At 38.7% G+C, this 13,332-nt stretch overlaps 1 protein-coding gene across 1 annotated transcript in view; it reads right to left on the bottom strand.

The window, feature by feature from the left end:
• Positions 1-206: 206 nt before the first annotated feature.
• LOC126184707 (uncharacterized) overlaps positions 207-13,332 on the bottom strand; it is a 187,440-nt gene continuing 174,314 nt past the window's right edge. Inside the window, exon 6 of the mRNA XM_049927226.1 lies at positions 207-1,320. Coding sequence (XP_049783183.1) covers positions 1,183-1,320 — 138 coding nt within the window. The 3' untranslated portion in view covers positions 207-1,182. The remainder of the gene's footprint in view (positions 1,321-13,332) is intronic.

Below are 13,332 nucleotides of genomic sequence, written 5' to 3'. Positions count from 1 at the left end.
GTTAAATATAAGAAGTGAATGGCCATGTATTCATGATACGTTGCTGGGAAGTTACACTGTGCAGACCCTTAGAAACTTTCTTCCAATACATTCTGGGATTTGGTCTGCAACACACGAAACCAACCAAACCACATTGTCAGTAAAAGATATAAGGATGTAACATTTAACAGGATAATAAGGAGTCATAGGAAAGTATAATAAACAAATTTTCAGTACAATATTCTTTAATACTTTCCAATTATATATATTTTCGCTACGACAGTAAATACATCCACAAGAACAACAGTTAACAATAAAAAGAGGTATTTACCACTAACAGTAATTAGGTGCACTCTACTTATTACTAGCCGTCAACTATACAGTTGAAAACAATAACTTAACACATATGTACAAATTGATTTTCTAAAACATAAAATCTTTTCTTGAATGTGAGGAAAAGGAATTGCTTGTGACAATCCTTTACTGCATTCCGTAATGCGATTTAAAAGCCGCCACCATTGCAGCAAGTTTTCCTATCTACAAGTGTGGTTGCGTGCACTTTCAGAAGCTACACCGTGCAATGGATGACAGTGCTACCTTGAAGAAAAAACAGTCTAACCATAACAGACAAGGAACGATAGCTACTTAAAGTGTACATCAAGCGAACTGATAACACTGTGACACACACACACACACACACACACACACACACACACACACACACACCATTCCCTGTAGCTTACAGCAAACGCCTATCGAGTATTTTGTTGTCTTCACAGATTAGTTCAGTCAACGATCAGTCGAACCACCAGTATTTATCACAGTTAAGGACGATGCAGGTGAAATGTAATACTTTTCTGATATACCTAACCTACGAGTCTTTAAACACTAAGAGTACTTTGGTACGAAAGAGTGTAAGTTATTTTAGGACGATCGATTATGCAGAAATAGCCACACATAGTATTCGATAAATCTCTTAGTCTTGAGCAATCCAAAACGATAGGAAACATTTTTGCAAAAAGAAAATAAAAATCATCGAAGACGGACAGTATGAAACCGAAGTGGGACCATTTAAAAGTTCGCCGCATACATGAATTCAGTCTCTACGGAGAAGGACTGAGAAAAGGGCGTGTGAAGCCCGTACAGCCGCTAGGACAGCTACGGTTGTTGGGTAGGCTACAGGTCCAGGTGGGCGCCACCAGCTCACGTCCGGTACAGCAGAGCCAATGCTGGGTGCAGCACTGCCACCAGCGCCAGGGACAGCACCACCAGCGCCGTTGGACCCACAGACGCACTCCCACCGTCTGCTCCGCATACCTTGGCAAATTTCTCGCAGTGGCCCTGTAACATGCACACGTTCATCATATTCATTCATTTTCTCTCTCTCTCTCTCATATAAAGCCAACCGAACATAAGTTCGGTCCTTTTTCACTTCAACACACATTAAACGACGAATTTTTTTTCTTCAGGGGCATGAAAGGGAAACTGGTTGGGAAGGGCGTGAGACAGGGTTGTAGCCTCTCCCCAATGTTATTCAATCTGTATATTGAGCAAGCAGTAAAGGAAACAAAAGAAAAATTTGGAGTAGGTATTAAAATCCACGGAGAAGAAATAAAAACTTTAAGGTTCGCCGATGACATTGTAGTTCTGTCAGACAGCAGAGGACTTGGAAGAGCAGTTGAACGTAATGGACATTGTCTTGAAAGGAGGATATAAGATGAACATCAATAAAAGCAAAACGAGGATAATGGAATGTAGTCGAATTAAGTCGGGTGATGCTGAGGGAATCAGATTAGGAAATGAGACATTTAAAGTAGTAAAGGAGTTTTGTTATTTGGGGAGCAAGATAACTGATGATGATCGAAGTAGAGAGGATATAAACTGTAGACTGGCAGTTGCACGGAAAGCGTTTCTGAAGAATTTGTTAACATCGAGTACAGATTTAAGTGTCAGGAAGTCGTTTCTGAAAGTATTTGTATGGAGTGTAGCATGGAAGGAAGTGAAACATGGACGATAAATAGTTTGGACAAGAAGAGAATAGAAGGTTTCGAAACGTGGTGCTACAGAAGAATGCTGAAGATTAGATGGGTAGATCACATAACTAATGAGGAAGTACTGAATAGAATTGGGGAGAAGAGTAGTTTGTGGCACAACTTGACGAGAAGAAGGGATCGGTTGGTAGGACATGTTCTGAGGCATCAGGAGATGATGAAGCTTGCACAGGATACATTAGCATGGAGAGCTGCATCAAACCAGTCTCAGGACTGAAGACAACAACAACAACAACAACAACAACAACATGGACTTTCGTCTTATGCACTGTCCAAAATGTCTATCAGTAATGAAATTCATGCTACAAGGACATTTTTTTTATTTTGACAGTGGTTGGGCTTTCATATTGAACTGAGGTCCCACTATAAAAAGGGAAGTATACCTCCAACAAGTCTCCTCTTATCTTTTACACGACTCTCGTACATACTTATATGAAGATAAATCTATAGTACGATGCGTTCCCAAGCATTATTGAGAAATTAAGATTGAAGTTTCAGAAGCGTGTTTGAAACTACACGGTCCAGTTACATTAATGTGACTACCTCCTACGTTCGACATCAAAGCGCAATAACCACTCAGAAGGCAGATGGCAGCATTAGCAGTGGAGGGTACATAAAGCGCGTTGGGGGGAGGGGGAAGAGGGGGGGGGGGTGGAGCGGAAAATAGTGCAGTCTCCGTCCTAATGCCGAAACGCCGAAACATAGCAATTTACCTGACATGCAAGGGTATGATCATTGGTTTAGGGGCCAAGAGTGGAAGTACTTCCGGAATGTCTTAAATTTTTAAACTGTTCGCCTGCCGACGTGGTTGAAGTACACCGTGCATGGTTAAATGGTGCTACCCAAAACGGGCGATGACGTAACTACGGTGCACCACGGGCCATAGATGTTAAGTGTGAACGATGGCTGTGGTGATGCGTAAGGCGAATAGACATGCAATTGTTGAGCAATTGACCGTCCAGATGAACCAAGGGGCTACCAACAGTCTCCCTAACAACCATGCAACGAATGTTGCTGTGCATGGGCCTCCACAGCAGGCACCTGGTTCACGCACCCATGCTGACTTGTTCATTGGCAACGAAGGCTGGAATTTGCATACCAATACCGCAACTCGACGTTCAGTGTTTGCTGACAAGTGGCCTTTTCAGATGACTCGTGTTTCATGCTCCATCGGACAGATGGCCGTTGGCATTTACTGCGTGGTACGTCTTCAAAGCAAACACCCTGTGGCGATCGTGTGAGGGGTTCAGGCCGAGAAGGAAGTATTATGGTCTGGGAAATATTTTAGTCGCTTTCTCTGGGTGATTTCGTTCTCCTGGAACGCACAACGGATAAACATAAGTAAGCATCTAACTTAGGGATTACATTCACCCCTATATGCAGTTTGTTTTTCCTCAGCACGATGGCATCTACCAGCAAGACAATGCAACGTTTCAAGCAGCTCGCAGTGTAGCTGTATGGTTCGAAGAGCTCCAGAATGAGTTTACCGTACTCCCCTACCAACCAGACACTCCGGATTTAAACCCAATCGAGAGTATGTGGGACCACCCCGATCGGGCTGTTCGCGTCGGACTCTCAACCGAGAAACCTAGCTCAGATGGCGGAGTCGGCAGGGCTCCACATTCCTGTAGGTACCTTCCTGAACGTTTCGCATAGGTTCCGCAACAGAAAGCTGTTATTCAGGATTTTGACAGGTGATCGCAGTGTGACTGAACGGTGTATATGAGAGCAACTATCAAGCAGCAGCATTAAATTAATAGTATAAGCAGACCGACTAAAATTTTGCATGTACTGCGAGTCCCGTAACTATTTATTTATTACAATTTTCACCTGCACAGTTTTAAGTAGCAAGGAAGTTTCGAAGTCCAGTTTAGCTTCAAATATTTTTTAGCTTTAGCTTATAATTTTTCCCTAGCGTTATCACCACCACCACCACCACCACCACCACCACCACCACCATTGTGTGTCCCTGTCCGGATAATCATAATTCTTCGTAGCAATTTGAAGTGTTTACTGGAAAGAAAGGCCAGGATTCGAGGGCAGAATGGACAGACCTTCACGCTTCCGTCTTACCCGGTTGCTGCTCGACAAGTGGTTGGTTCGTACGGTATTCAAACTGCTAACAACATTTTGAACCTAGATTTTCGGAAACGCTCGATAAGCGCACCATACCGAAGGGGCATCTGTTTTAACTACGTACTACAACAACGCAAAAAAAAGAAAAAATTAGAGAACTTTGTGACCCAACGAGTGAGAGTCCCTTTCAAGTCAATTCGAAGGTTGGAACATGCCAAGGACATACCACAGCCTTATAGGAATATGCACAGTGAACTACTGTGGTGTTCGAACAAACCTTCTCGTCGGTGGAATCTGTACTTAGTATTTTCACAGTGTTTTTAAATATTGTATAGTATATGTGTGATGGATTATGGAAGTTAGATTGTAGTACAATGTGTTAAAGTTATTTAGAGACTCGATCCAATACGACGCGTAGAAACTATTTTATCGAGTCTCTCAAAACTCTCGAGGAAAGCGTAACAAAAAGTGACTATGTCCAAAATAAATTATCGTTAATGGCTTACAGAGAATAGTTTATCCTAGATAATGTAGAATGGTGGCCAGTGATTTAAATGTTCACAGCTAATTTTGGGAATTTTCGTATGTAATGTGAAATGAACACACTGAAGCAACTGTCTTACAAGACTGAAGTTTTATCCACATATTTTACAGATATTACCCTGAATGTGATTATCGCATGTTCATACACATAAGAGATTGGCAACAATTTCATTATTTTGAATAGTCTCTTCTGGCTACAATGCAACCCTGAAATTGTGCATGAAGATAGTGTTGAAAATTCCTGGCAGATTAAACAATATGCCAGGATTCGAGCCCAGAACCTGGACTTTGCAGGCAATGCTCTTACTAACTTATCTACCCAGGCACTACTCACAGCTATACTTGATTTCTACCAGTACTTCTGTCCTACATAGAGGTTCTGCTGCACCGTTTACGGGACGACCACTCTTGAAAGAAAGGCGTTGCCCACTAGAGGCAAGGTACTGTTATTGGGTCCTAGCCAAGCACAAAGTTTCAACCCGCCACGATGTTTCGATATTTAGTTTCAGATCGCATTTAGTTTGGATTTGTCCCCAGCCTTGTCAGCATCGCGTTTAGTTGCTCTTTGCTAGCACAACGTTGTCAATTGTAAAGCGCAGCAGGTCAAGTCTGTTTCGTCTATACATATGTACTGCTACCATCGGTTTCGGGTCATAGGTTAGGTTAGGTGGGGGAGGGGGAGGGGGAGGGGGAGGAAATCACACTATGTTAACAACTGTCTCTTACTCCTCCTTCCCCTAAATAACTTTGCTTGCACCCACATTTAATGTGCCACAAATGCCTATGATTTTAATAATAATGAAATTATTATTATTTCTATTTTTCTCAGACCTCAGGTCTGGTTAAAAATGGAAAGTGACGTGGACGTTCATCAAGCGTGACTTCCTTTTAACTGTACGGTATATGTTACATTGTATTTAGGAACTTTCGGTTTATTGAACACGTATCGATAATTACGGATTTCTGTAGTTTTATATATACGTTTGGATGTAGCTGTTTTGCGTTGATGTACTGGTGGATATTGTGTGGTATGACTCCAGTAGTTGATAGTATAAACGGTATAATGTCAACTTTATCCTGATGCCACATGTCCTTTACTTCCTCAGCCAGTTGGATGTATTTTTCAATTTTTTCTCCTGTTTTCTTCTGTATATTTGTTGTATTGGGTATGGATATTTCGATTAGTTGTGTTAATTTCTTCTTTTTATTGGTGAGTATGATGTCAGGTTTGTTATGTGGTGGTGTTTTATCTGTTATAATGGTTCTGTTCCAGTATAATTTGTATTCATCATTCTCCAGTACATTTTGTGGTGCATACTTGTATGTGGGAACGTGTTGTTTTATTAGTTTATGTTTTATGGCAAGTTGTTGATGTATTATTTTTGCTACATTGTCATGTCTTCCGGGGGTATTCTGTATTTGCTAGTATTGTACATCCACTTGTGATGTGATCTACTGTTTCTATTTGTTGTTTGCAAAGTCTGCATTTATCTGTTGTGGTATTGGGATCTTTAATAATATGCTTGCTGTAATATCTGGTGTTTATTGTTTGATCCTGTATTGCAATCATGAATCCTTCCGTCTTACTGTATTATATTGCCTTTTCTTAGCCATGTGTTGGATGCGTCTTGATCGATGTGTGGCTGTGTTAGATCATACGGGTGCTTGCCATGTAGTGTTTTCTTTTTCCCATTTACTTCCTTTGTATCAGTTGATGTTATGTGATCTAAAGGGTTGTAGAAGTGGTTATGAAATTGCAGTGGTGTAGCCGATGTATTTAAATGTGTGATTGCTTTGTGTATTTTGCTAGTTTCTGCTCGTTCTAGAAAGAATTTTCTTTGCTGAATGTATGTGATGTATTCTATATTTGTGGCATTGTGAAAGTGTAAGTGTATTGAGTGCTTCTAGGTCTGTGTTACTCCATTTCACTACTCCAAATGAGTAGGTCAATATTGGTATAGCATAAGTATTTATAGCTTTTGTGTTGTTTCTTGTTGTCAATTCTGTTTTCAGTATTTTTGTTTGTCTTTGGTTATATTTTTCTCTTAGTTCTTCTTTAATATTTGTATTATCTATTCCTATTTTTTGTCTGTATCCTAGATATTTATAGGCATCTGTTTTTTCCATCGCTTCTATGGAGTCACTGTGGTTATTCAATATGTAATCTTCTTGTTTAGTGTGTTTTCCCTTGACTATGCTATTTTTCTTACATTTGTCTGTTCCAAAAGCCATATTTATATCATTGCTGAATACTTCTGTTATCTTTAGTAATTGGTTAAGTTGTTGATTGGTTGCTGCCAGTAGTTTTAGATCATCCATGTATAGCAAATGTGTGATTTTGTGTGGGTATGTTCCAGTAATATTATATCCATAATTTGTATTATTTAGAATGTTGGATAGTGGGTTCAGAGCAAGACAGAACCAGGAAGGACTTAATGAGTCTCCTTGGTATATTCCATGCTTAATCTGTATTGGCTGTGATGTGATATCTGAATTTGTTTGGATATTAAGTGTGGTTTTCAAGTTTTTCATTTCTATGTTTAGGAACTGTATCAATTTAGGATCTACTTTGTATATTTCCAATATCTGTAGTAACCATGAGTGGGGTACACTATCAAAAGCTTTTTGGTAATCAATGTATGCGTAGTGTAGCGACCTTTGTTTAGTTTTAGCTTGATATGTCACCTCTGTATCTATTATCAGTTGCTCTTTACATCCTCGTGCTCCTTTGCAGCAGCCTTTTTGTTCTTCATTTATAATTTTGTTCTGTGTTGTATGTGTCAATTTCTGTGTAATGACTGAAGTTAATATTTTGTAGATTGTTGGTAGGCATGTTATGGGGCGATATTTAGCTGGGTTTGCTGTGTCTGCTTGATCTTTAGGTTTCAGATAGGTTATTCCATGTGTAAGTGTATCAGGGAATGTGTGTGGGTATGCAATGTAACTGTTAAAATAATTTAGTTAGATGTGAATGTGTTGAGGTGAACTACTTTAGCCAGAAATTTGCTGTTTTATCATTTCCAGGGGCTTTCCAATTGTGCATAGAATTAATTGCTCGGGTGACTTCATGTTGCAAAATTATCACTTCAGGCATTTGTGGTATCATCTTGTATGAGTCTGTTTCTGCTTGTATCCACCGTGCATGCCTGTTATGTTGTACCGGGTTTGACCATATGTTGCTCCAGAAGTGTTCCATGTCTGTTATGTTTGGTGGATTGTCTATTTTTATGTGTGTGTTATCTATTGTTTGGTAACATTTCTTTTGGTTTGTGTTGAATGTTTGGTTTTGTTTCCTTCTATTTTCACTTTTTTTGTATCTTCTAAGTCGTTTGGCCAATGCTTGTAATTTCTGCTTCTTTTCATCTAGTTGCTCTATTGCTTCTTGTGACATTTTACCAAACCTTTTTCGTTTTTTGTCTGATATTTTATTTCTTATAAATTGTGTTAGCTGTCCGATGTCTTTTCTCAGTTTTTCTATTCTGGTCTGTAGCCTGTGTTGCCATGCTGGTTTTGTGGTTTTCTTCTGTGTTGTTGGTTGGTTCTGATCTCTGCCTAGTGTGTATATTTAGTGTAGTGAGTGCTCCTACATAAACCAGTAGTTGTAACTCTTCCATAGTTATATTTTCATTTATTTTGTTGTGTATGATTGTGTTGATAGTTGTTATTGTTGTTTCGACTTGTGGTTTATTTGGTGGTCTATGCAAGAATGGTCTAATGTCTGTATTTGTGTATTTGTATTCTATATATGTCAGCTGAAATTTTTCTTCTATATCTAACATGTGTGTCACTTCATGTTCTATTTGTGCTTGTTCTGGTGGCTGTCTTAAGATTTTGTTTTCCTCTGATTGTTTAATTGATGCGTGTTGTTCTTTTTTTGTTTGCTCTGGGATGTTTGAGTCCATTACTGTATTTTCTTCTTCTTCTGATTGCACATTATTTTGTTCCAGTATTTGTTGTACTTGCTGTTTGATGTTTTCTAATTCTGACTGGGGTATCCAGTTATTTTTTATTACTACACGGATCTGAACAGCTAGTCGTCGTTCTGTTAAAAATTTTAATTCCGGGTATCTGGTAATAAATGTTGTGTATACTTGTGATCTGTATCCATTTGTGTTGGTTCCTAGGTTTGTTGCTTGGTAATAACACAACATGAGGTGTCTATTAACTTCAGCTGACCATCTCATCCTCTGTCTTTGTTTTCCTTCTAGGGTGGTTGCAGGAAGCATATCCTGCAAAACACCTCTATTTGGATTTAAATCATTTTCCAGTTGGCTAGCAGTGTCGTTACCATTGTGGGCGGGCATAGGGTTCAAGCGTCGTCCCCGACCATGACGGCGCTTGTCCGAGGCTTCTTTAGTTCTGTCCTGAACCAAGTAATCACACTAAAAGGGGGGTTAGCCCTATTAGTGGTTTGTTCTTTTCGTCGCCTTTTACGACTGGCAGAACATACCGGAGGCCTATTCTTTTCCCGGGCCTCCACGGGGTTTATTATTATTATTATTATTATTATTATTATTATTATTATTATTATTGACTTTTTTTTCTCAGACTTAAGTCTGGTTAAAAATGGAACGTGACGCGGACCTCGGTCAAGCGTGACTTCCTTGTAACTGTATGGTATATGTTATATTGCATTTAGGAACTTTCGGGTAATTGAACATGTATCAATAATTACAGATTTTTGTAGTTGTATATATATGTTTGGATGTAGCTGTATTGCATTGATGTACTGGTGAATATTGTGAGGTATGACTCCTGTAGTTGATAGTATAATTGGGATAATGTCGACTTTATCCTGATGCCACATGTCCTTGACTTCCTCAGCCAGTTGGATGTATTTTTCAATTTTTTCTCCTGTTTTCTTCTGTATATTTGTTGTGTTGGGTATGGATATTTGAATTAGTTGTGTTAATTTCTTCTTTTTATTGGTGAGTATGATGTCAGGTTTGTTATGTGGTGGTGTTTTATCTGTTATAATGGTTCTGTTCCAGTATAATTTGTATTCATCATTCTCCAGTACATTTTGTGGTGCATACTTGTATGTGGGAACGTGTTGTTTTATTAGTTTATGTTTTATGGCAAGTTGTTGATGTATTATTTTTGCTACATTGTCATGTCTTCTGGGGTATTCTGTATTTGCTAGTATTGTACATCCGCTTGTGATGTGATCTACTGTTTCTATTTGTTGTTTGCAAAGTCTGCATTTATCAGTTGTGGTATTGGGATCTTTAATAATATGCTTGCTGTAATATCTGGTGTTTATTGTTTGATCCTGTATTGCAATCATGAATCCTTCCGTCTCACTGTTTCTTAGCCATGTGTTGGATGTGTCTTGATCTATGTGTGGCTGTGTTAGATGATGCGGGTGCTTGCCGTGTAGTGTTTTCTTTTTCCAATTTACTTTCTTTGTATCTGTTTATGTTATGTGATCTAAAGGGTTGTAGAAGTGGTTATGAAATTGCAATGGTGTAGCTGATGTATTTATATGAGTGATTGCTTTGTGTATTTTGCTAGTTTCTGCTCGTTCTAGAAAGAATTTTCTTAAATTGTCTACCTGTCCATAATGTAGGTTTTTTATATCTATAAATCCCCTCCCACCTTCCTTTCTGCTTAATGTGAATCTTTCTGTTGCTGAATGTATGTGATGTATCCTATATTTGTGGCATTGTGATCGTGTAAGTGTATTGAGTGCTTCTAGGTCTGTGTCACTCCATTTCACTACTCCAAATGAGTAGGTCAATACTGGTATAGCATAAGTATTTATAGCTTTTGTCTTGTTTCTTGCTGTCAATTCTGTTTTCAGTATTTTTGTTAGTCTTTGTCTATATTTTTCTTTTAGTTCTTCTTTAATATTTGTATTATCTATTCCTATTTTTTGTCTGTATCCTAGATATTTATAGGCATCTGTTTTTTCCATCGCTTCTATGCAGTCGCTGTGGTTATCCAATATGTAATCTTCTTGTTTAGTGTGTTTGCCCTTGACTATGCTATTTTTCTTACATTTGTCTGTTCCAAAAGCCATATTTATATCATTGCTGAATACTTCTGTTATCTTTAGTAATTGGTTGAGTTGTTGATTTGTTGCTGCCAGTAGTTTTAGATCATCCACGTATAGCAAATGTGTGATTTTGTGTGGGTATGTTCCAGTAATATTGTATCCATAATTTGTATTATTTAGCATGTTGGATAGTGGGTTCAGAGCAAGACAGAACCAGAAAGGACTTAATGAGTCTCCTTGGTATATTCCACGCTTAATCTGTATTGGCTGTGATGTGATATCAGAATTTGTTTGGATATTAAGTGTGGTTTTCCAGTTTTTCATTACTGTGTTTAGAAACTGTATCAATTTAGGATCTACTTTGTATATTTCCAAAATCTGTAGTAACCATGAGTGGGGTACACTATCAAAGGCTTTTTGGTAATCAATGTATGCGTAGTGTAGGGACCTTTGTTTAGTTTTCGCTTGATATGTCACCTCTGTATCTATTATCAGTTGCTCTTTACATCCTCGTGCTCCTTTGCAGCAGCCTTTTTGTTCTTCATTTATAATTTTGTTCTGTGTTGTATGTGTCATTAATTTCTGTGTGATGACTGAAGTTAATATTTTGTATATTGTTGGTAGGCATGTTATGGGGCGATATTTAGCTGGGTTTGCTGTGTCTGCTTGATCTTTAGGTTTCAGATAGGTTATTCCATGTGCAAGTGTATCAGGGAATGTGTATGGGTCTGCAATGTAACTGTTAAATAATTTAGTTAGATGTGAATGTGTTGAGGTGAACTTCTTTAGCCAGTAATTTGCTATTATTATTATTATTATTATTATTATTATTATTATTATTATTATTGAATTTAGGGCACTTATCTGCTAATTTACGATTTTTGTTGGATTCTCAGTACATCACTGTTACCCTCCGTTCTCTTTTTCCTTCTGGCCATGTCCCTCTACTTTTGTGTTTTCATCAGGAAACACTTTTTGTAATTGTTCCCTAAATGTTTTCTATCTTTTCCTGCTGCTTCTAACTTCAACAAACCACGAAATTTTGGTTTTTTTAACTTTTGTCAAATCAACTGAATATTTTTTGTCATTCTGTTGTTATCTATTCTATTGAAGTGGCCATAAAATGTAATCCACCGCGTTCTTATTGTATCTATCATATTTTCAGATTTTCCCCTACACCACCTTAGTTACTTCTCAATTTCGAAATCCTATTTTCGTACTTCCGATCCAAAACTTATGGAATTATTCTTCGTTCTTTCGGCTCCGAATCATTTAACTGTTCGGCTGTGTTTGTGACTAGGCATTCAGAGGCATAAAGATGTCAGTTTTTAATCACCACATTGTAATGCCTCAGTTTTCTGTTAACACGAAATTACATTTTCTCTGGCTCAGCTGCTTTGTCTGAAGCATTTGGCTGGTTTATTTCGCCCTAAGTTTTAAATTCTGAAACTGATTTTATTTTTTCATATTTTGATTCCATATATTTTCGTGCACGTGTAACGTTGATAATCTTTAGTGTCTTCTGTAAACGAAATTTGTAGCTCAGTATTTTCCGTTACTTCTTGCAGGATGTTTATCTGTTCTGTTTCGCCTTGCAGGTTTTCCGCTAAGACTGCTAAATCATGAGCAGAAGCTAAGCAGTAACTCCCCCCAAGTTTCCCTTTATTCCATCCTCTTCTGTTCTTTTCATGAATTCTAGTACTTTCTTCAAAACGCAGTTGAATAATAAACACAGACTATCCCCACGCCTCACGCCTGTTTCATTTTAAAAAGGTTTTGATATTGCATCTTAAATTTCAACTTTGAAAATGGTATTAGTCCAAGTTTGCTTAATGACTGCCAATGTTTTACTGATAGCTCCAAATTATTCTAGGACACTGAGTAGTGTATCTTATGACGGAATCAATTTTTTTAAATCAAGAGAGGGTACATGAAGATCTTAATATATTCCAATACACTGAAGCGCCAAAGAAACTGTTATAAGCATGCGTATTCAAATATAGAGAGATGTAAACAGGCTGAATACAGCGCTGCGGTCGGCAACGCCTGTATCTGGCGCAGTTGTTAGATAGGTTACTGCTGCTACAACGGCTGGGTATCAAGATCTAAGAGAATTTGAATGTACTGTTATAGTCCGTGCACGAGCGATGGGACACAGCATCTCCGAGGCAGCGATTAAGTGGGGATTTTCCAGTACGACCATTTCACGAGTGTACCGTTAATCTCTGACACTGCTGTTGCCGGAAAAATATCCTGCAAGAACGGGACCAACGATGACTGAAGAGAATCTTTTAACGTGACAGATGTGCAACCCTTCCGAAAATTGCTGCAGATTTCAATGCAGGGCCACCAACAAGTGTCGTCGTGTGAACGATTCTATGACACATCATCGATATGGGCTTTCGGAGCGGAAGGCCCACTCGTGTACCCTTGATGACTGCACAACAGAGCTTAAGCCTCGCCTAGGCCCGTCAACTCCGATATTGGACTGTTGCTGACTGGAAGTATATTGCCTGATCGGTCGAGTCCTGTTTCAAATGGTATCTAGCAGATTGACGTGTATGGGTATAGAGACAACCTCATGATTCCATAGACCCTGCGTGTCATCAGAGGACTGTTAATGCTGGTGGAGGCTATGTAATGTTGTGGGGTGCGTGCAGTTGGAGTGATATGGGACTACTGATA

The sequence above is a fragment of the Schistocerca cancellata genome, chromosome 4, assembly GCF_023864275.1.
Source record: "Schistocerca cancellata isolate TAMUIC-IGC-003103 chromosome 4, iqSchCanc2.1, whole genome shotgun sequence".
NCBI lineage: Eukaryota > Metazoa > Arthropoda > Insecta > Orthoptera > Acrididae > Schistocerca > Schistocerca cancellata.
This window is presented reverse-complemented; position numbering and strand designations above follow the sequence as displayed.